The 24,630-nt window shown below is 39.0% G+C and overlaps 1 protein-coding gene across 3 annotated transcripts in view; it reads right to left on the bottom strand.

Annotated features, from left to right (window-relative positions):
* LOC126258146 (TBC1 domain family member 9) overlaps positions 1–24,630 on the bottom strand; it is a 200,389-nt gene that overhangs the window by 108,542 nt on the left and 67,217 nt on the right. For all 3 annotated transcript variants that reach the window (XM_049955619.1, XM_049955618.1, XM_049955620.1), the window contains 4 exons: positions 21,898–22,131; positions 15,978–16,181; positions 15,187–15,445; positions 4,079–4,151 (listed from right to left, as the gene is read on the bottom strand). In XM_049955619.1, the coding sequence (XP_049811576.1) occupies positions 4,079–4,151; positions 15,187–15,445; positions 15,978–16,181; positions 21,898–22,131 (770 nt within the window). The remainder of the gene's footprint in view (positions 1–4,078; positions 4,152–15,186; positions 15,446–15,977; positions 16,182–21,897; positions 22,132–24,630) is intronic.

The following is a 24,630-nucleotide window of genomic DNA, read 5'->3' as shown; positions in this document are numbered from 1 at the left end:
CCGCCGGGAATCGAACCCGGGACCCCGTGCGCGGGAAGCGAGAACACTACCGCAAGACCACGAGGTGCGGACCTATTCAAAGCAAAAGTTTCGAAGAGGATATTTACCATGCAAGCTGAATACAGTCAAAATGTGGAAACATTTCTGTAAAAAAAGCGAAGTGTCATTGCTTCCAATTTGCTCTTATTGAAGTACGAACATATTTTCTATCACTGCTTTAATTTATCATTTAGAACTCCCCACACAGATACATGCTCAAAATGCAAGATTGAAATCGAAAAAGGAACAAGATCTGGACAAAAGGAATCACTAATAACAAATCACAGGTTGCACAAACTTCACGCAAAAAAATTCTATGCAATAATGAACAAGGACAATCCAAATGTACTTTAAGTATTATTTGATATACAACAGAATCAGCCAATTCCATACAAATAGCTGGTGCTTTATTTCCCTATTTGTAATCACACCTATACGCCTCCTGAAAGAGTGCATGGTACAGTGGAAAAAAGACTACAAAAAAGGAAGATATTCTTTCACAGACTGAATACTATAAAATGCTGGAACATTGTGAAGACTGGGAAGCAGATTATGTATAGTTCAGTGCACCAAAAGCTGTATGATCTAAGATGCTATTCCAAAATAAATGCTCGGTGAGTATGGCTTATGTAAATTCTCAGAAGAAGGTATTGTTGCCAGTACTGGACACTTATAATGGAAGTCCTGGCACGGTTGAGGTACAGAAATGCAGAAAATGGAGCCAGGAAGTCAAGAAAGCAGCCACCTTGGAAAAGAATAAAATAGTCATCAAAGAAAAGAAAATGAATGTATTAAAACTTGATAGGCATTTTAACATACCAGTAAGAGCAGAAGAATTTTATAAGGACACTATTGGAAGTATAGCACTTCAGTACATTATTTTTATTTCTATGTAAAATGAACAAGAAAGTAGTTTTCTCTCTAATTAATGTTAAAGATAAAACATAATTACTTTGAATGTGCATATTAACAAAACTGACTTTCATCTTTGCATTTATCAACTTCTGGAGAGAGAGAAAAAAACTAGACACTTTGTTCCTCTACTCTTGATGTAAACACTGAAAATTTTAGAGAAGCCAATCACACAATCAGAATCATGCCTACAAAAGCAGTATAAATGTTAAATTCTCTCATTTACATAAACAGTATTTTGGTATGCTATTTAAAAAATGTGTTTCCTCAAAAATTTACTTTTTGTGTTTATTGACTTTTCAAGAGACACCCCCAAATAGAATCAGTCAATTCATACAAATACTTGAAGGTAAAAATTTGGGGGATATGAAAAGGGACACTCACTAACACTCAGTTGTGGGTAAAGCAGATGATAAATTTTGATAAATTGGTAGGATACTGGGAAAATGTAATCTGTCTAAAAAGGAGAGTGCTTAGAAAACACTAAAGCAACCAATCCTACCAATATTGCTCAAATTTATGAGACCCATACCACGTAGAGCTAACAGGGGAACACACAAATAGATCAGCACACAAGGTCAGTGTCTTGTTTGACTAGTGACAGTGTGTCACGGAAGTGCTTTTACAGACCAAGATAGGTTTAAAAACATAAATTCTTGTCCTGCTGAGAATGGCCTTTCTGATCATGATGCTCAGCTAGTTACAGTATATGACATAGCTCCATTCAGTAATTCAAAACTACCCTCCAAAGTTGTGCTTTCAATTAATGACTCAACAATTAGAAATTTCAGAGAAAACCTTCAGCAGTTAGACTGGGATGAGGTGTACAATGAATCTGATGCTAATTTAAAATATAACTTATTTCATGATACACTTTTAAGAGAATTTGAAAACTCTTTCCCCAAGAAAGTAGTTAAATCTAATTATAAGAAACTATGCAAAAAACCTTGGCTTACTAAAGGAATATTAAGAAAGGTTATTAAAAAGTCCAGAAGCATGTCTGAAATTAATACCTCTGATAACAAAATCAAAACAATTTGGAATATTATTACAAGGGAGACAAGGCAACCAAGAGTACAAGATGATGGCATCACCATCAAAGCGAATGGAAACCTGATAAACAACAAGCCGAAGTCTAAAACATTTTGAATAATCATTTTTTAAATGTTGTAGAGAAAATAGGATCTAAATGTTCATTAGAAGAGGCCTTACCCACACCATCTGATACAATTGAAATTCCACCCACCTCTCCTTCTGAAATCATGAAGATGATAAACTCTCTCAGGAATAAAAGCTCACATGTAATTGATGGCATTTCCAGCAGGATAACAAAAGCTTGTTCCCAAGAAATAAGTGGGATTCTTAGCCACATATGTAATGACTCTCTGAAGCAGGGTATTTTCCCAGATAGACTGAAGTATGCCATTGTTAAACCACTGCATAAAAAAGGGGATACGTCTGATGTTAACAACTACTGCCCAATCCTCTTCTGATTGCCTTGTCCAAAATTCCTGAAAAAGTAATGTACTGTAGAGTAGCTTCACACCTTTGTAAAAATAAAGTTTTAACAAAATGTCAGTTTGATTTCCAGAAGGGTTTTTCAACAGAAAATGCTATATGCACTTTCACTAAGGAAATATTAAATGCTCTGAGTAACCGGAAGTCACCCGTTGGGATTTTTTGTGATCTATCAAAGGCTTTTGATTGGGTAAATCATGGAATACTTCTAGATAAGCTCAAGAACTGTGGTATGAATTGGATAGTGCTCAAATGGTTTAAATCATACCTAACTGGAAGAGTGCAGAAAGTTGATATAAGCAGTTCACATAATATGCAAAAAACTGGTCATTTCTCAGACTGGGGAACAATCAAGAATGGGGTGCCGCAAGGTTCGGTCTTGGGTTCTCTGCTGTTCTTAATATATATTAATGACTTGCCATTCTATATTCATGAAGATGCAAAGCTGGTACTTTTTGCCGATGATACAAGTATAGCTATCACACCCAACAGACAAGAATTAACTGGTGAAATTGTAAACGATGTTTTTCAGAAAATCATTAAGTGGTTCTCTGCAAATTTACTATCATTAAACTTTGACAAAACACAGTATATACAGTTGCACACAGTAAATGGAATGACACCATTAATAAATATAAACTTCGATCAGAAATTGGTAGCTAAGGCAGAATATTCAAAATTTCTAGATGTATGCATTGATGAGGGGTTGAACTGCGGAAAGGGGGGGGGGGGGGCACTGAGGATCTGCTGAAACGTTTGAGTTCAGCTACTTATGCTATTAGGGTCATTGCAAATTTTGGCGATATAAATCTCAGTAAATTAGCTTACCATCCATATTTTCATTCTCTGCTTTCATATGGCATCATATTCTGGGGTAACTCATTGAGTAAAAGAGTGTTCATTGCACAAAACCGTGTAATCAGAATAATTGCTGGAGCTCATCCAAGATCATCCTGCAAACACTTATTTAAAGAGCTAGAGATCTTCACTGTAGCCTCACAATATATATATTCACTTATGAAATTTGTTATTAACAATCCAAATGAATTCAAAAGTAATAGCAGTGTACATGGCTACAACACTAGGAGAAAGGATAATCTTCACTACTCAAGGTTAAATCTAACTTTGGCTCAAAGGGGGTAAATTATGCTGCCACAAAAGTCTTTGGTCACTTACCTAACAGCATCAAAAGTCTGACAGATAGCCATATAGCATTTAAAAGGAAATTAAAAGAATTTCTTAATGGCAACTTCTTCTACTCATCAGATGAATTTTTGGATATAGTAAGTGGGTAATTTCCTCACCCCCCCCCCTCCCCGGCAAAAAAAAAATACGTGTCATGTAATATCTTGTAGAGACACCTTTTATTAACCTGACACGTTCCACATCATTACAAAGTGTCGTATTCATGATCTATGGAACAAGTACTAATCTAATCTAATTTGTGGAGCTATGGAGGCACCATCTGACATGTACCTCACAAGAGTACAGGTGTAGTTTTAGATATACACACCACAATCCAAAAAAGTTCTTCATTTATATACAACTTTGACCTTTCTCAGGAAAAATCAGTATTCAACTGGAGTACAAATACCAATTTAATACTTACCTGAAATATGACTTTTGCACCATCATAGAAAAAGCAGTCTATTATGTTGACAGCACTTTCATATGGCATCACACTGGGAAAAATAAAATTACAATATCAGATTCAGTTTTAATACATGTACCCTTAGTAAAAAAACTATCTGTATGAAGAATGTGAGTGAAAGAGAAGAAGGTATTGGGAAGAAAGGCTGGCACTGGTGATAGTGGTGGTGGTTTCACAATATTCATATTAGCAACACAATATCTAAAATAGAATGATGAATTCAGTTTAATAACTGCAGAATCTTCCAGTTCTCTACTGATAACTGTGGCAATGCAATTTTCAATAGACACATCAAACATTCATGTGTAAAATACATCAATCTGTGTGGCCTGCCACTCCAGCGTATAGTTATGTCAGCATTCTACAGTGGTCTCAGTCTGCCCTTACTAATGAACTATTCAATTCTTTGGATTGACACTGTTTCTTTGTTTTACTGTTGTGACTGGCCTGTATCCATTACCACTGCTCTCTTGCTTGGTGTTGGATTGTGATACAGTTTCCTCTTCACCTACCTACCTTAGCCTGTGATGAGTTAATGCAGTTCCAGGTTTTGACACCACATTTATTTAATGTGTTTGTGCCAAGTTTTAAGTGAAAATAAATCTTGGGGGCTGTGAGATTATCTATTTCTTGCTGTCTTTTTTATGGACAAGTCCAAACAAATGACAGTACCTGGTAGGAGGACTGTAAAGCACAAAGAAGCCTGTCAGAATTTTCTCAAATCCTGAATTAAGACGTATGAATTGTTTAGTACCAAACTGTGAACTTTTATTCTCATCATGTTGGATCATAAATGCCCTAACCTCATTCTTCTTTTCTCCATTTTTTTCCTATATTTGATTCTTGATATGTTCTAATTTATGTCCCTTGAAACATAGCAAGTTCAGGACATCAGCCTGTTTATAACAACCCTCATTTCACAAAAACCACATTAATACGTCCAGATTTTCATAAATGCACATTTGAAACTTCTTTACATTTTTTAATTATCATCACAGTTTTAGTGTCCCAATTTTACAGAATTTGGCCGAAAACTGTTTAGAGAACTAATATTTCTTAAATTTTAGGGAATGCAAGACAATAAAATTAAATGAAACCCCCATAATGAAACTGATTTACTTAGATGTGACACTACAATAGTACCAAATCCTTTCTACTGTTCTACAAAATTATATTTATTTGGTAAAATCTCAGCTTTTGGCTTCCCTGGCCATCTTCAGGTGACAACTGAATGTATCCAACACAAATAAACATGATTTATGACATTCACAGTTATTATTAGTACAGAAGAAACAAAACTGATGCAGTGTGTACACAGGGTATATATGTGGGCAGGAAAAATAAATCCCATATTTTTCTGGATTTCCCAGTTACAAATATACTTTTTACCAGGTGAAAATACACTTTCTCGGGTGAAAATAACACTTTTACGAGTGAAAATACTCTATACCCTAGGTGAAAGTACCTCTTTTCCATGTTAAGTGACAATATACTTTCCCATGGAACTTTAAAACTTATCAATCCTTTGAATTGTTAAGGTTTTATACACCAGTGTCGAATTTTCCAACACTTTTTAGGAAATGAAACCCAGCAAAAATAATTGTTCTGGGAACACTTTTGATGCACAGTAACATGTACATTGCATATTTTTGTGTTATGATAGTATAAATACAAACTCCACCAAATACATTACGATAGTTTCCAAAGCACTGAAATCGAGATTGTGATGTACTTTAGTCAATCATAGCTCCTGTCGCTAGCTCATCTCGCAAGCCAATGACAGCAGGTATTCAGAGCATAGGACATGTGATGCAGTCAGCCAACAGCAACAGCAGCAAACACAAACAGATAAAGTTAATGGTTTAAGTTAATTATATGTACAGTATAGCTACAAGAAAAGCTAAGCTTTCACATAAAATACAGATTGTCAAGAAATTTTTACTGTTTTTTCCAAGGGTATGGTTCAGCAGGGTCCTAAGTGCACATGTTAAACTGCAGCAGCTGAATATTTTTGACAAGCACAATTATAAATTGTGACAGTGTCAGCAGTCAACAAGATCTACATCTACATCTACATTTATACTCTGCAAGCCACCCAACGGTGTGTGGCGGAGGGCACTTTACGTGCCACTGTCATTACCTCCCTTTTCGGTTCCAGTCGCTTATGGTTCGCGGGAAGAACGACTGTCTGAAAGCCTCCGTGCGCGCTCGAATCTCTCGAATTTTACATTTGTGATCTCCTCGGGAGGTATAAGTAGGGGGAAGCAATATATTCGATACCTCATCCAGAAACGCACCCTCTCGAAATCTGGCGAGCAAACTACACCGCGATGCAGAGCGCCTCTCTTGCAGAGTCTGCCACTTGAGTTTGTTAAACATCTCCGTAACGCTATCACGCTTACCAAATAACCCTGTGACGAAACGCGCCGCTCTTCTTTGGATCTTCTCTATCTCCTCTGTCAACCCGATCTGGTACGTATCCCACACTGTTGAGCAATACTCAAGTATAGGTCGAACGAGTGTTTTGTAAGCCGCCACCTTTGTTGATGGACTACATTTTCTAAGGACTCTCCCAATTAATCTCAACTGGTACCCGCCTTACCAACAATTAATTTTATATGATCATTCCACTTCAAATTGTTCCGCACACATACTCCCAGATATTTTACAGAAGTAACTGCTACCAGTGTTTGTTCCACTATCATATAATCATACAATAAAGGATCCTTCTTTCTATGTATTCGCAATACATTACATTTGTCTATGTTAAGGGTCAGTTGCCACTCCCTGCACCAAGTGCCTATCCGCTGCAGATCTTCCTGCATTTTGCTACAATTTTCTAATGCTGCAACTTCTCTGTATACTACAGCATCATCCGCGAAAAGCCGCATGGAACTTCCGACACTATCTACCAGGCCATTTATATATATTGTGAAAAGCAATGGTCCCACAACACTCCCCTGTGGCACACCAGAGGTTACTTTAACGTCTGTAGACATCTCTCCACTGATAACAACATGCTGTGTTCTGTTTGTTAAAAACTCCTCAATCCAGCCACACAGCTGGTCTGATATTCCATAGGCTCTTACTTTGTTTATCAGGCGACAGTGCGGAACTGTATCGAACGCCTTCCGGAAGTCAAGGAAAACAGCATCTACCTGGGAGCCTGTATCTAATATTTTCTGGGTCTCATGAACAAATAAAGCGAGTTGGGTCTCATACGATCGCTGTTTCCGGAATCCATGTTGATTCTGGGTTTCCAAAAACGACATGATATTCGAGCAAAAAACATGTTCTAAAATTCCACAACAGATCGACGTCAGAGATATAGGTCTATAGTTTAGCGCATCTGCTCGACGACCATTCTTGAAGACTGGGACTACGTGTGCTCTTTTCCAATCATTTGGAACCTTCCGTTCCTCTAGAGACTTGCGGTACACGGCTGTCAGAATGGGGGCAAGTTCTTTCGCGTACTCTGTGTAGAAACAAATTGGTATCCCATCAGGTCCAGTGGACTTTCCTCTGTTGAGTGATTCCAGTTGCTTTTCTATTCCTTGGACACTTATTTCGATGTCAGCCATTTTTTTGTTTGTGCGAGGATTTAGAGAAGAAACTGCAGTGCGGTCTTCCTCTGTAAAACAGCTTTGGAAAAAGGTGTTTAGTATTTCAGCTTTACGCGTGTGATCCTCTGTTTCAATGCCATCATCCTCCCGGAGAGTGTGGATATGCTGTTTCGAGCCACTAACTGATTTAACGTAAGACCAGAACTTCCTAGGATTTTCTGTTAAGTCGGTACATAGAATTTTACTTCCGAATTCACTGAACGCTTCATGCATAGCCCTCCTTATGCCAACTTTGACATCGTTTAGGTTCTGTTTGTCTGAGAGGTTTTGGCTGTGTTTAAACTTTGAGTAAAGCTCTCTTTGCTTTCGCAGTAGCTTCCTAACTTTGTTGTTGAACCACGGTGGGCTTTTCCCGTCCCTCACAGTTTTACTCGGCACGTACCTGTCTAAAACGCATTTTACAATTGCCTTAAACTTTTTCCATAAACACTCAACATTGTCAGTGTCGGAACAGAAATTTTCGTTTTGATCTGTTAGGTAGTCTGAAATCTGCCTCCTATTACTCTTGCAAAACAGATAAACCTTCCTCTCTTTTTTTATATTCCTATTAACTTCCATATTCAGGGATGCTGCAACGGCCTTATGATCACTGATTCCCTGTTTTGCACTTAACAGAGTCGAAAAGTTCGGGTCTGTTTGTTATCAGTAGGTCCAAGATGTTATCTCCACGAGTCGATTCTCTGTTTAATTGCTCGAGGTAATTTTGGGATAGTGCACTCAGTATAATGTCACTCGATGCTCTGTCCCTACCACCTGTCCTAAACATCAGAGTGTCCCAGTCTATATCTGGTAAATTGAAATCTCCACCTAAGACCATAATATGCTGAGAAAATTTATGTGCAATGTATTCCAAATTTTCTCTCAGTTGTTCTGCAACTAATGCTGCTGAGTCGGGAGGTCGGTAAAAGGAGCCAATTATTAACCTAGCTCGGTTGTTGAGTGTAACCTCCACCCATAATATTTCACATGAACTATCCACTTCTACTACACTACAGGATAAACTACTACTAACAGCGACAAACACGCCACCACTGGTTGCATGCAATCTATCCTTTCTAAACACCGTCTGTGCCTTTGCAAAAATTTCGGCAGAATTTATCTCTGGCTTCAGCCAGCTTTCTGTACCTATAACGATTTCAGCTTTGGTGCTTTCTATCAGCGTTTGAAGTTTTGGTACTTTACCAATGCAGCTTCGACAGTTTACAATTACAATACCGATTGCTGCTTGGTCCCCACATGTCCTGACTTTGCCCCGCACCCTTTGAGGCTGTTGCCCTTTCTGTACTTGCCCGAGGCCATCTAACCTAAAAAACCGCCCAGTCCACGCCACACAACCCCTGCTACCCGTGTAGCCGCTTGCTGCGTGTAGTGGACTCCTGACCTATCCAGCGGAACCCGAAACCCCACCACCCTATGGCGCAAGTTGAGGAATCTGCAGCCCACATGGCTCAGCCTCTGATTCAGACCCTCCACTCGGCTCTGTACCAAAGGTCCGCAGTCAGTTCTGTCGATGATGCTGCAGATGGTAAGCTCTGCTTTCATCCCACTAGCGAGACTGGCAGTCTTCACCAAATCAGATAGCCGCCGGAAGCCAGAGAGGATTTCCCCCCATCCATAGCGACACACATCATTGGTGCCGACATGAGCGACCACCTGCAGATGGGAGCACCCTGTACCCTTCATGGCATCCGGAAGGACCCTTTCCACATCTGGAATGACTCCCCCCGGTATGCACACGGAGTGCACATTGGTTTTCTTCCCCTCTCTTGCTGCCATATTCCTAAGGGGCCCCATTACACGCCTGACGTTGGAGCTCCCAACTACCAGTAAGCCCACCCTCTGCGACCGCCCGGATCGTGCAGACTGAGGGGCAACCTCTGGAACAGGACAAGCAGCCATGTCCGGCCGAAGATCAGTATCAGCCGGAGACAGAGCCTGAAACCGGTTCGTCAGACAAACTGGAGAGGCCTTCCGTTCAGCCCTCCGGAATGTCTTTCGCCCCCTGCCACGCCTTGAGACGACCTCCCACTCTACTACAGGTGAGGGATCAGCCTCAATGCGGGCAGTATCCCGGGCAACCACAGTCTTAGTCCGATCGGGGGATGCGAGGGACGAGCTGGCCGTCCCCGACAAACCCCCATCCGGACCCCCACAGTGATGCCCATTGGCAACAGCCTCAAGCTGTGTGACCGAAGCCAACACTGCCTGAAGCTGGGAGCGAAGGGATGCCAACTCAGCCTGCATCCGAACACAGCAGTTGCAGTCCCTATCCATGCTAAAAACTGTTGTGCAAAGAACGTCTGAACTAATCTACAGAGAGCACAAACAAATTGACACAAAATTTAAATGGTTATTAAAATACAAGATTGCCTAGTAAATGCAGTAATGCTGCTACTTGCACACTGCTGACACACTGCTTGGCGGCGGAAGGAGACTACGCGAATTTACACTATTCAGGTACTAAAACGCGATGCTACAACTCTCAAATACTATAATATGCCCGAAATTTATGAATTTAAACAATGCAAGTACCCAAAAACACGCAAAGAAATTAAGAATTAAACTATGTAACAAATGAGTGAGCTAGGAGTATACGACTTTCTGCTGTCAGCTGCTTATCCAACGGCGGCAGGGAGCAATAGGCTATCCGCAGTGCACTCTATTTATTTTGGAACAGTTTATTTAGCAATGTAATATGTTTGTCACACTGACACAAAACACTCATACTTATGTTCTTGGGGTCACAATACACAATCTACAGACATGCAAACAACTCCTAATTTTCCCAAATAATTTCACTACAGACCTACAAACTGTTCCTAAATAATGCAGCACAGTGATGCGTAGACATGCTCAGTAATTGCTAACTGTTCAAATAACGCATAGCACAGTCTACATGATTGCTCACAAAATAATGCAATCAATGCACACAAGCACCCTCCGCCACCTCCTGTCCAGTAGAATGCACAGGAGGTTAGCGCCAACCCCTGCCAAGTGACTCAGCTACCCTCAAGTGTGAGGTGGTGCATCCATTTCATACTTGACACCTGACAAATTCCTATCCAAATATGTGTTCACCTAAGAAATTGCTGAAAAAGTTGGACTCCAGATTTCTATTCAAAAGACACATATATGAAGAGCATCTGTGATAGACCTGAATGGAGGATCACTAATCCGGGAAAAATCGGACGAGTTAAGAATTTCACGTATCTCAGTGAAGTCATCCATGAGAATGGATTAGAAGAAGAAGCAATTAATGTCAGGATGAGGAAGTTAAACCAAGCATACCAACTGACAAAGAATACCTATAACAAAAAGTCTTGAGTATAGGGGCCAAGTTCTGACATCATAATACAGTTGTAAAACCTGCGGGCTTATATGCATCTGAAACTTTGACCATGAATAGACAAGGTCAAGCTGAGCAGCTGGAAAAGTGAGAGTGTAGGATATTAAGGAAAATCCTAGGTAATAGATGGGCTGATGGACAATGGCGAATGAGAGCAAATGAGGACTTGGACAGCAAGGTAGAACCTATCACAGCAACCATTAAGAAGAGAAAATTGTTATTTTACGGTCACCTCATGAGGATGGATGGTGATTGACTTACAAAAAGAATATGGAGTTTCATCCGATCTAAGAAAACAAGGCCAAGATGGTTCGAAGAATGTGAAAACGATCTGAGACAGATTGGTATCTCAGAGAGAGAAATTCCTGACAGGAACAAAGTTAGAAGATTGGTGAACCACCAACAAGGTTTTAAAATGTCATCAATGTCAAAAAGACAGGGAGGACCATTATTCGCAGAGCATAAACAGGCACTTCTTGGTGGGCTCAGAAGATATCGGCAGGAAGTCAAAGCTGGAACAAGAACAAGAACAAGAAGTTGGTTGTTACCGCGCAGTCCATAGAAGCTCAACTCGATGATGATAATAATAATAATAATAATAAATAAATCAATAAATAAAAAAGTTCACTGCCATGCACCGAACATTTCATAGACTACCTGACTGATTACATTTTCCATAAAGAAATTTGATATTTCTGTAGAAAAGCCAGTTATGTCTGAAATTGCTCAAGAACTCAACTAACACTTTTTTAATAGATATTTATACTGTTTTAGGTTAAAATTATCAGTCAAGATTATTATACTTTTTTCCTTTGTTATCACATAATTTGTAACCTTTAAAGAAGTAAAATAAATGTGAAAAGATAACCTTGGTCTTCCTTTAGCATATGTTACCCTTTAAGATACATCAAATGCAAATGTGCCAGTATAATTTTAAATAATGACATAATGGCTGGTCTCCTGGACCCAAAATTTTTGTAAGTGGCCAGTCCTCAAAGTTTTAACTTTTGAATGAGATTAAAGCACTCCATGGTTTAAGAAATTCATCACACATTCTCACACATAGCATGATGCACCTTGTGTAAAAGGAAATTTACTTTACTTTCAAAGTTTCCCAAATCGCCATTCACAATATTTTCCTTATTAGAAATTTAAACAGTTGTGATCTCATGCTCATCAAAAGCAGTTTGCTTTTGAGAACTATTGTACAGTCTTTGTGCTATAGCCTTTGACACATTTTACTGTCAGCAGAGGCCTGTGTGCACCCTGTGTCTTTTTTTTTTTTTTTTTTTTTGCAAATTTCTTTGCAACTACAGTTTTATTTTCATGTTATTCTCTCATTTATGTTTTATTGCTGGAGCATTATTCTGCAGCAGTGGGACAAAGTAAAATTCTTTGTTGGAGTATCAGTTATTATCAGTCAAAATTACAAAAATTTAACTGAAAACTAAAACAATGAAAAATTCCAGGAATTTTGAAAAGTTTTTGGAGTTTTTGTGGACGAAAAATTTCCTAGGTTTTTCCCAGTGTCCGGGGGCATATACACCATACACAGGAAAACATTACAGTTTGTTACAAAGAAATAATTACATAAACTAAAAGTGGGGAAAGCAAAGTTTTTATTTGGAGATACATTAAATAACTGATGAGCAATAAGAAGAATTTACAGTCTGAATTTAACATTTGTGAAGAAAATTTAATTTAACAAAGGGGAAAAGAGAAAACCGAGTCTGATAATTTAATACTAAGCTGGCACTCTGTGCCATTTGTGTATGTATGTCCAGTAGGATCATCTTTTTCGTTTTCTTAACAGAATGTAAAACTTCATATACTGCATCATATGAATGTTTTGCATCTTAACACTGTGTCATTTTTGTGTCTTTTATACAAATAGTATCTATGTACATTGCACACCACTATTTATCTGTGTTGGCGACATTCAGTTGTCATCCGAAGAAGGCCTGAGAAACTGAAAACCAGTTCATGAAGAAACAATTATAATTTTGTAGAACTTTATTTTGATATTATTAAGTTCTACCAAGCACCAATGAAAAATTCAGTTACTCTAAATTATTTTAATTCAAGAACAAAAACCATACCACCAAAATATGTCATTTATGCATTTTACCGTAATTTAAACTTCATAAATTATTAAGACACCAAAATTTCCTACATCCAGAACGTATTGAACAGCACAATCACAAGAAGATCTTGTCATGGTGGAAAGCAATGCAGTGGATACAAAAAAGTATACATTATTTTACATGGTCCTTGACTACAATGATTTAGGGAAAGGTTTGTAAGCTAATTGTTCTGTCAAAAGTTCAAATGGGTGTCATGTTACTCTGAATTTGCTAGTGATTGGTGGTGTTACCTAAGGTCTTATGGTTAAGAAGAATTCTCTCTGTATGCAAGTTATCTCCCAACCAACTTCTCACGCATTTCAAGCATTGCTGTTACTTGCCCTCACCTCCATATTTTGAAATTAACAACTGCCTACTGATACTTGCACTTACAATGAATCCCAGAATGGCACTATGCTCATTACTAAATGGATTTGTAGTATGTACTGAAGGTATCAGACACTTGCCAGGATCTCATTCTTGATGCCACAGTACTTTTACTTCAGTTTTATTATTTTCCACTATTTTCTAATAATATTTACCACACTATTACTTCTGGCATAAAAGTCGCCATGAGTAAACATTACTATGTCTGTGTGTTTTATTTATTTATTTAGTGTTCTGTAGATACATGTGCCGAGTAATTTACTATGACTGGTGTGTGTGAAACTGTACACAGTTAAGATATAAATTACATAAATACAATAAAAAATATAATGTAAACAAAGTTATCAAATAAAGGACATATACCCAATTAACAGATAATTGCATTACACTGAGGAAGGATCAGTGATACACACAGGAAGCAAAATTAAGCTAAGTATTACGGTAAATAAATACACAATCACCAAGAAACAAATTTTTGTATATCTATGATACTTCTCAAAACAAAATCAATTAAAAGTATTTGTACAATAATTGTGTGTAATGGCTATATTCATTTTCTCTCATAAATTGAACAACCATACGAAAAGAATTCTGTATTACATAATCTTCCACAATTTGTTCGAATTTTGGCAACTGTTTGAGTAGTAGTTTGATATGTGGTGGGAGTGGATTAAAAAACTTAATAACGGAGAAATAAATTCCTTTTTGAACCAGATTAAATTCCTCAATTCAATATAAAGGCTGTTTTTGTTTCTTTTGCTGTAGTCATGATTTTCACTGTAGTCTTTGTGCAGAGAAAAATTATTACACACAATGGTCAACAAGGAAACAACACATAATGAGGAGGTGGTAAGTATCCTCATCTTTCAATACAAGTCTCTGCAAGAGTGTCTATGATGGACACCACTCATTACTCCAATGGTCTTTTTTTGTGCACTGATTTTTTTTCTACGAGAGGTTAGTTCCCCAAAATACAAAGAAAACAACCTTAATGAATGAAAGTAACCAAAGTAGGAAGCCTTAATGGTATCTACGTTAGTCACAGAAGCAATAATTCATAGTGCAAATGTTACTGAGCTAAGTCTTTTAAAGAGATGAAGAATGTGGATAGTCAATTACATTTGCTGCCTATATAGGCACCTACTAATTTTGTAGCCTGAACTGTTTGTATTGGTTAATGTGTACACTTTACATTAATTTCTTCACGAGTTATTTGTGATGTATGGAATCTCACATAATAAATTTTATTCTGCACTGAGTGAAAGAACATTTGAAGAAAACCAATTTAAAATTTCATTGAAAGCCTTGTTCATAGTTCATTCAATATTATTGTCTGATAATTCGTCCGTGAGAATTGCAGTATTATCTCCAAAAAGGGTAAATTTACTTTTTGTATCAGAACGAAGAGTGAGGTCGTTAATGAAAATAAGAAATAGTCGTGTGTGTGTGTGTGTGTGTGTGTGTGTGTGTGTGTGTGTGTGTGTTTCAGTTTCTACTTACCAATCTCAGCTTGCAATAATTTTGGTAAAAACTAACAGTAAATGAATTTATCACAACTTTTATAAAATATTATCTGTTTTAAAGTACCTGAGGAAAATGGTGAGAAACCATGACAGAGATATCATGCGTATCATCCCTAGTGCATCGAGCCGTGCATGTAGACTAGGTAGATGTTCCAATGTGAGGTCATCCAAAACACCTTGGTCTACCAGTGCTCCAACTACACGAGTGTTGTAGTAGTCTGGGAGCAAGCTCTCACAAAGTGTTGCAAGTTGCCAGAATGCTTGTTCTTCAGAGCAGTAAATCAGAAGTACTGACGCAACTATGTTCATTGCCTGACAGTAACCTATAAAAATAAACATAACATTCACTTTTGGAAATGTAGATTGTGTGTAACCTGATCAAAGCTTTCCCATTTTCCATACATAGTTCATCAAACTCAAGGCCTTTCACCTGTATGACCTTCTTCCTTCCCAACCCCCACATTTCAGTTTACTAGATTACTGTCACTCATCACGCGATTCACAACAAAATAGCAAACCTTGAATCTTAAATAATATTTAAACTAAACGTCTTTCATGAAGACACATAACAAATAATTCAGGGTGTTTCATTATCCCTCCAACAAACCTCAGATATTGGATACAGACTCTGCCCTAAATTAGACTTGGGTCTGTAGTATTCATTTTTAATTTGTTTAGTCATACAGTCATTCCAGAATCAACGTCACTAGGTGTGTTTCAACCCTTAGACACCATATTTAAAGTGGACTCAAGTTATGAAATGCAGTTCTGCCTGCTGATGTGAAATGAATCAAGATAAATAAATTAATAATACCTAACCTTTTCATTTAAATAAGAGAATGAAAACTGACTCACCAATCTGTGGGTTTCTCCATGCATATGCAGAAAGTACCCTGCGCAGTGCTGAGATACCAACTTCTGATTGGAATGCTGGATGTTCAGGTAGGGAACGATGTAAGTCTCTCTCTATCTCATCATTTGCAGTTGATGGTTTGCCTAATGACTGGTCTACAAGTAGTCTGTAAAGACCAGGATTAGCTGCCATTTCATTTGCAGCACCTATAGAAATATATATTTGAACAAACAAATGCAATTGTAGAACGTAACTTATTTGGTATGAAGAGCAGCTGGTTAAGAGTTTTGTAATATAGACAGAAAATCTGCTCACCACTGTGCAGCACACACAAATGAATAGAAAGACAAAACTAGCTTTCAGCACAAGGGGCTCCTCCTCCTAGGAAAGATAGATTAATAACATTTAAGGATTTCACCTGGTAACTCTAACTAGAGTTAGCTTCCATCTTGAAGCCTTACCAGTCTATTCTTGTTCAAGCATATTCTCTTGTGACATGAGAGGAGATCCTGCTTCTGAACACTAGGACTTTCTAGTCTTTATGTGCTTTAAAATGGTGCTGTTTGGTGAGTATATGTGCAAATATCGTGTTAAAAATATTTTCAGTGCATTGAATACAAGGGATGGAGGGAAGCAGGCAGACAGAGAGAGAGGGAGGGAGAGACGAAGGTGGGAGGAGGGAAAGAAAGGAGAGAGGGGTAAGAAGGGCACAGAGCAGAAGAAATAAGTAACTACTAAAACTACAATAAAACTGACAGACAGAATGCATCACTGATCAAACAATAACTGTTCACCTTGGGACTGTCCCGTACCCATCTACTGGGTGTGTTCTATGACATGAGAAGTGAGATGTGACCACCTGTTACATCCACACCAGCACTTCACTTCACATAATCCCTTCACCCCAGCATCAACTTCTCTCCAACTCCAGCAGAGATGGGAATCTTACACACACACACACACACACACACACACACACACACACACACACACAATTTTTCTTTGTTGGATTATTCTTGCTACTTTTCATTTTCTCATCTTCTTCTAATCAGTCCAACTCTGTCCCTACTGTAATATCTGAAATAAAGCTTCCATAATGCTTAGTACTGTACTCTCTCTCATGTATTCTCAGGTCCCTTTTTTCATTTTTAGCTACCATTCTCCTCATAACAGGTGGGTCCCTCTTAGCCTGTGCTTTGAGTGACCTGCCCCTTTCCCCTCACTCTCACACCCCCCAGTAGGTAAGAACCGTGCAGCTTTGCTGTCTTTTTGGGCTTTTCACTATTTTATGAATTACTTTTCTTTTTTATTTCATTGAAAGTATAAAAACATTATAGGGATTAAAATCTTGCATTTATTCTTAGCACATAAATACCCAACAGTGAAAAGACCTTCACCATAAGCAGTAATCTAAAATTCTAAGACAACAACAAAAATTCTACAGCTACATCTAAACTCTGCAAGCCACCGTATGGTGCATGACAGAGGATACCCTGTACGACTACGTCATTTCCCTTCCTATTCAATTCGCAAACTGAGCAAAGGAGATATGACTGTCTACATTCCTCCATATGAGCCCTAATTTCCCTTATCTTCATGGTCCTTATACACAGTTTAGTTTGGCGGCAGTAGTTTCCTTTGGCAGTCAACTTCAAATGCCGGTTCTCTAAATTTTCTCAATAGTATTCTTTGAGAAGAATGTTGCCTTCTTTCCAGGGATTCCTATTTGAGTTCCCAAAGCATCTCCATAATACTTGTGTCTTGTTCAAACCTACTGGTAACAAATCTAGCAGTCCACCTCTGAATTGCTTCACTGTGCTCCTTCAATCCAACTTGGTACATATTCCAAATACTTGAGCTGTATTCAAGAATAGTCACACCAGCATCCTATATGCTGTCTCCTTTACAAATGGACCACACTTTCCTAAAATTCCCCCAATAAACTGAAGTCTACCATTCGCCATACCTACCGCAGTCCATTTCATACCGATTTGCAACATTACATCCAGATATTTAAATGACTTGACTGTATCAAGGAGGACATTAGTAATACTGTACCTGAACATTACATGTCTGGTCTTCCTACTCATCTGCATTAACTTACATTTTTCCACATTTAGGGCTAGCTGCCATTCATCACACCAACTGGAAATTTTAAACCATGGAAAATCCAGGATCGAATGTAACAATATTGTGAAAAGGAAAGTTGCTACCCACCATACAGCAGAGATGCTGAGTTGCAGATAGGCACAACAGAAAGACTGTCACAAATAATAGCTTTCGGCCAGTAAGAACTTCATCAGAATTAGATAGAATACACACACATACACACTCATGCAAACACAACTCAAACAAACAGTGTGACCTCAGTTGCCTGAGACTGCAGTCATATGTGTGTGAGCTGCATTTGGGTTGGGTTGGGTTGTTTTGGCGAAGGAGACCAGACAGCGAGGTCATCGGTCTCATCGGATTAGGGAAGGAAATCGGCCGTGCCCTTTGGAAGGAACCATCCCGGCATTTGCCTGGAGCGATTTAGGGAAATCACGGAAAACCTCAATCAGGATGGCCGGACGCGGGATTGAACCGTCGTCCTCCCGAATGCGAGTCCAGTGTCTAACCACTGCGCCACCTCGTGTGAGCTGCATTTGTGAGACAGTGTATCAGTGTGTTTGCACTCCAATTCTGAATAAGGCCTTACTGGCCAAAAGCTATTATTTATGAGTCTTTTTGTTGTGCCTATCTGCGACTCAGCAACTCCAATATACAGTGAGTAGCAACTTTCCTTTTCACAATATGTTACAGTCCAACTGGAAATTTTGTTTAAGTCATCTTGTAACGTCCTACAGTCACTCAACTTCGACACCTTACCATCATCAGCAAAGAACCGCAAACTGCTGCCACCTTGTCCGCCAAATTATTTATGTATATACAGAACAACAGCGGCCCCATCAGTCTTCCCTGGGGCACTCCTGGCGATACCCTTGTCTCTGATGAACACTCGTTGTCGAGGACAACACACTGGCTTGGGACTTCATGCTAGGCGAGAGATTTGCGATAAATTCAGACTAGGTAAGAGGCCAGTGCCATAGAGTACTTTTTGTAAAAACAAACTGGGATTCCACCCAGATATGGTGATTATTTACTTTCAAATCTTTCAGTTGTTTCTCTACACCAGGAATACTTATTACTATGTCGTCTATACAGAAGTCTGTCCGATGGTCAAATGACGGTATGTTTGTGCGAATGTCATCTGTAAATGATTTCTTGAATGCAAAATTTAAAACTTCACCTTTTGTTTTGCTATCTTTGACTGCCACACCAGACTGTTCAACAAGGGACTGAATGGAAGCCTTAGACCCACTTAGAGATTTTTCTCCATCAGATCTTTTGCTAAGGTGTGACGGTGTAGTAGTTGTATGCTTCATGCATAGATCTCTTCACAGAAACCCAGATCTCTGCTAACCTGTACTTGTTGTCATTTGTGTGATCCTTTTTGAACCGAGAGTGTAACAGCCTCTGCTTCCTCAGCATCTTCCGAATTTCATTATTAAACCATAGTTAGTCTTTTCCATCCTTGATCCATTCACTATGCACATAACTCTCATTCACTATGCACATAACTCTCATTCACTATGCACATAAGTCTCCAGACTAAGATTTACAATCTGCTTAAACTTTGCCCATAATTCCTCTACATCCACCTCACTGGAACTGTATGATGCCAGTTCACTAAGTAAGATACTAATAACTGTTTATCTGCTTTGTCTAGCAGAAACGCTCTCCTAGCCTGATTTATTGACTTTCATAATCATAGCTGCTATAATGACATCATGATCGCTAATTCCCATTTCTACACTGACATTGTCGATAAGATTGGCCTATTTGTAGCTATGAGGTCTAAGATATTTCCACTGCTTTGTGGGCTGTCGAGCTGGCTGCTCAGGACAGTTCTCAGAAAATGCGTTCAAAAGTATTTCACATGACTGTGTCTGTACCATCTTCAATGAACCCATAGATATCCCAGTCTATACTCGGCAGGTTAAAGTCGCTTCCAATCAGTGTTGCATGATCTGGGTATTTACATGCTATTGACCACAGACTCTCTCTGAATGACTCTAGAACTATCACAACAGAATCGGGTGGCATGTAAAAACATCGAACAATTAACTTGGTTTCACCCACACATGTTATACGTGAAAAGGTAACTTCACTGTCAAACTCAATTTCGACCTCACTAGAGGAAATATTTTTGTCAACTGCAATAAACACCCTCCCCTCCCCTCCTATGATCTCTAATATGATCACCGATGTGTGTGCCATGACTCACAAAGTATGTCAGAGCTTTCCACTTCAGGACTCAGCTAGGTCTGGGTCCCAAGAATAATTTTAGTGTGAGAGCTTTCCTGGAGGGCTGTAAAGTCGGGAGCTTTATTATGAATACTTTGACAGTTTAATTATTACAGCCGAAATGTCTTTATTCTGAATGCCATTTAAATTCCCTTGCTGCATATTGACCAACTGACAAGTGTTCATCAGAGCACTTCAAACTAATGCCTAGCCTAAAAAAACCCTCATGTGCACTCCACAAGTACTCTGCTACCGGAGTAGCTGCTTGCTTCATGTGGTGCACTCTGACCTATCAAGAGAAGGCCTACAAATCCCCAAAGGATAATGCAGGTCCAGAAATCTGCAGCCAAAACTCCCACAGAATCGACGAAGCCTTTGGTTGAGACCTTCCACTTGGCTACAAACCAAAGGACCCCAATCAATTCTGGGAACAATGCTGCAAATTGCTAGCTCTGTTTGCACCCTGTGCATGAAGCAAGCAGTATTAACCACCTCCACTAGCTGTCTCTACAAACTGAGGATCGCCTCAGTACCCATGTGACAGTTGACGTTGGTGCCGACATGAGCCACAACTTGTCTACACTCTGCAATCTACACTCTTGATAGCTGCAGGCAAGGCCGCCTCCATATCTCGGATCTCAGACGAACCCCTCCTGGCAGACATATTAAGTGCACATTGGCTTTCTTTCCAGCCCTGAATACTACATGCCTAAGAGGCTCCATAACATGTGCAACATTGGAGTTCCCAATAACTAGTAAAAACCTCCCCCCCCTCCCCCCCCCCCCATGTGCCTGCTCAGATCCTGTTGAAGGAGCAGCCTCCTGCCCACTCAGGGTGAATGGGTGATGCCAGCTGTCCATTCTCCACATTGAGTATTCACCTCAAGAAACATGAACGCATTACCACCCGCCACTCACGCTGCTGTGAGGGCAGATCCGCCACATAAGGTGCACTAGAAGGTGCCTCGGAAGCAGAGCCCCTGGGCAAAACAAGTGACACCTGAGGTGTCCCATGTGACATGCCACATTCTCCACCACCACTACACCTTGGTTCAAATGGCTCTAAGCATTATGGGACTTAACATCTGAGTTCATCAGTCCCCTACGCTACACCTTGATTCAGCAGCCTGAAGGTGACTAACCACAGCCAAAAGCACTTTCAGTTGCTCACTAACTGCGGCCAGCTCCTCCTGCAACCACACACACCATGCACACATCCTAGCCATCCTAGCAAGACTAACTGAAGAAGTCAACTACAAAATCAGAAAAAATTCTAGATATGTAACTTACTACCCTCCTGACGTGTCACTGATGGACGCTGCTGTGTTAATGCGGTATGCAGCTGGCTGTTCAGTGAGCAACTACTGCGCTACAGACTGAATGACTTTACTCACAAAAACTTGAGATTAAAGCTCTTAAACAGAGCAGCAAAATTTAATAAGTGAACTACGAGGAAAAGACAGAAAAAGATAAACACTTAACTTGTTGCTCTGTAGATGTATATCAGCAGAGAGCTATGGCCTAACAGTGACAAACTCACAAATGAATTGCTAACAAATAAATTGGTCTCCATACCTGAAAAAGCCATCCACGTTTCTGCTCTGAGTTCATCAGGTATACCACCTAGTACAAGTCTTGCCAACTCGCTGGTTCGATACATAGATACGCCTCTTCCATATTCCGTAAAATGGGTTTCCCATTTTCGCAACTTCTCTTTCTGATGTTTAACATATTCTGCCGAAGTCTCACAGTTAAACAATGTCATCATTGGTGGCTGTGGGTTCCATTCCGGCAAGTACGCAACAGCAACTAATGAGTCAGAAAAAAAAATACACATCACAAAACTAATTGAATAAGAATACAACAAGAAACAAACAGCAATATGGGCACACAATCTTCACATCACCTTGACTGATTGTACATTTCTGAAGAAGAAATATAATTAAGTATAAAAACCTTTAGTCTTTTCCTGCATGTTTCATAGCCCTTAATATCTTACATCAACCTCACTGCAACACCACACTTGTTCAAACATTCAGTTATTTGAGCAATAAATAATGCAATCTCGTGCATAAATGCCTCAAATGCCATCATTGCACCTTCCATATAATTTGTACCGATTTAAGACAAGAATGAAAAAAGCTATTTTATTGAGTTCATTATGATTGTATAGAAGGGAAAAAATGCACATGCACGGTGACTGTAAAGCAAAAACCACGTGTGTATGCAGGCACATGCACACTTGACACAAAATTCTCTCTCTAGAAACATTCAAGAATAATTCTTGCACCTTTCCCAGAATTTACAAATTCAATGTTCAATTGAGTTGTAAATCATCTAGCTCTCAGGCAGATTTACTGCCCACTATCACAACCCTAAACCAAAGAAATTCAAGCTCTTTCCTTCAACTACAAAAACACTTGGGGAAGCTCGCCTGTGTTCACATTACTGGGCAGATTCTTTCTTTCTTTCTTTCTTTTTTTTCTTCAGACCTGCCTGTGTATCAAGACACTACAATGCCTAATTACTATTCCAGGACAACATGTTTTAATGTTTTTGCTGGTAAAGAATTTCAGTCATTAAATTTCATTCACCGGATATACATGACTGTAGCAGCAAATCAATAAGTTTATCAAAAAGAAGGAATTTTGTAATATCCTGAACAATGGAAAGGTAGTCATATTTCAGCTTCAGAAAAATCAGTAAGGGAGGGAGAGGCAGCAAGTGGATGGGATGAAAGTGGGACTGATGAGCTTACCTTAGTATAGGTAGGACAACGTACACATGGCACTCTAAGTGTAGGAGTGGATTGGGAGAGGGAGAGAGGGAGGAACTGTGAATATGGTGACCACTGCCAGCTCTAGGGGAAGTGTAAGCAAACCACGGCACCACCCAGGGCAGCTGGTTCCAAAAGGATAAATTAAACAACACAATAAAAGTTCTGTACAAATGAAGAAGTGTGAGAATATGTTGGAAACAAATAATACACAAAATCTATTTCTTACTGGAAACAGCCTTCAGTAGTGTAAAACAGATGCAAAGGAAGTGCTGGAATTGGTCACCTTGGTTGTGTCTTTCAAAATAGCAAAGATTGCTGCTGACACTGATGGCAAGCCTACACAAAACTTGACATGTACCTATATCAGCTTGAAAATACCTACAAAAATGAGAACCTTTATAATAAAGAAATACAGATAAATGTCAGCTTACGGTGGCCCAACAATTCCTTAACATCAATATGAATATCACTGAGAAAAATACTTTGTAATAAATAGGGAAAGTGTAAGTAAAATATCCACTGATATGCACATGTCATAGTCTTAAATTCAGACATCATGATTAATGGACATTTGCAATTGGAAAGACAAAGGCCCCCTGTTCCCAACCTTTCCCTCTCCCCTGAATCTGCTATTAATACCATTTACATTGCTCTTCTTGTCAAAGTTCTCCAAATTAATTTTTCTGCCTTGTCTGTAGCCTCCTGAGCTTTCCTTCATTCCTTTTTTCTCATTGTTGAAGTCATAATCAATAGATATTAATATTTGAGAGATTACAGAAAAAACTATTAAACCTTACTCTGTAGATGAACAAAAAAAAAAAAAAAAATGCACTGCACAAACTGTATATCCCATTTCATTGTATTTCACATTGGTTGTATTCCAACAACTTTATTTACCTTATAATTGTGCTTTTTGCTACAATGAATGAAACTGCTTTCGAAACTGCTTGTTTTGAGCCATAGATCACAGTGGTGGCATTTTGGAAACCACATTTGATCATAGCTGTTTTTCCTTTACGTACTAAAGACACACTAAATAGGCACTGGCAATTTATACACTCCTTGTTGACAAAGCATTTTCAAGTAAGTCACTCACTGTTCTTTTACTGTGTACAGCAGAAGCGATGATACTGTCGACAATGTTGTTTCCAGCTCTGCTGGCTATTACAGGTGTCTCACTGCACACACACCTCTGCTCAGGGAACAATAAGAAGTGAACAGATTTTAGTTGTATACTCTGTGAGTGACATAAGTTAATTTTGGAGCCATAACCTAAAATTTATTATATAGTAAACGTTTCACTTCTGGTTCAATGACACCATATCTGGCTCTGGTCTTAAGGATGTACCTCCTATTCACGTCAAAAACAAATACGAGTATGTGTTATACTGGCCCTGATGGTGACAATGGTGGAGGTGGGTGTGGGATGGAGGCCGAGGAGATTGAGGCTGGGAGGACTGTGGTACAGAAGATGTAATGTAAGGACAATTTATATCAATATAATTCAAGGATGATACTGAATTTCGATA

The sequence above is a fragment of the Schistocerca nitens genome, chromosome 1 (genome assembly GCF_023898315.1).
Source record: "Schistocerca nitens isolate TAMUIC-IGC-003100 chromosome 1, iqSchNite1.1, whole genome shotgun sequence".
In the NCBI taxonomy this organism is placed as follows: Eukaryota; Metazoa; Arthropoda; class Insecta; order Orthoptera; family Acrididae; genus Schistocerca; species Schistocerca nitens.
The sequence above is the reverse complement of the archived record's forward strand: the minus strand, read 5'-3'. Positions and strand labels throughout refer to the sequence as shown.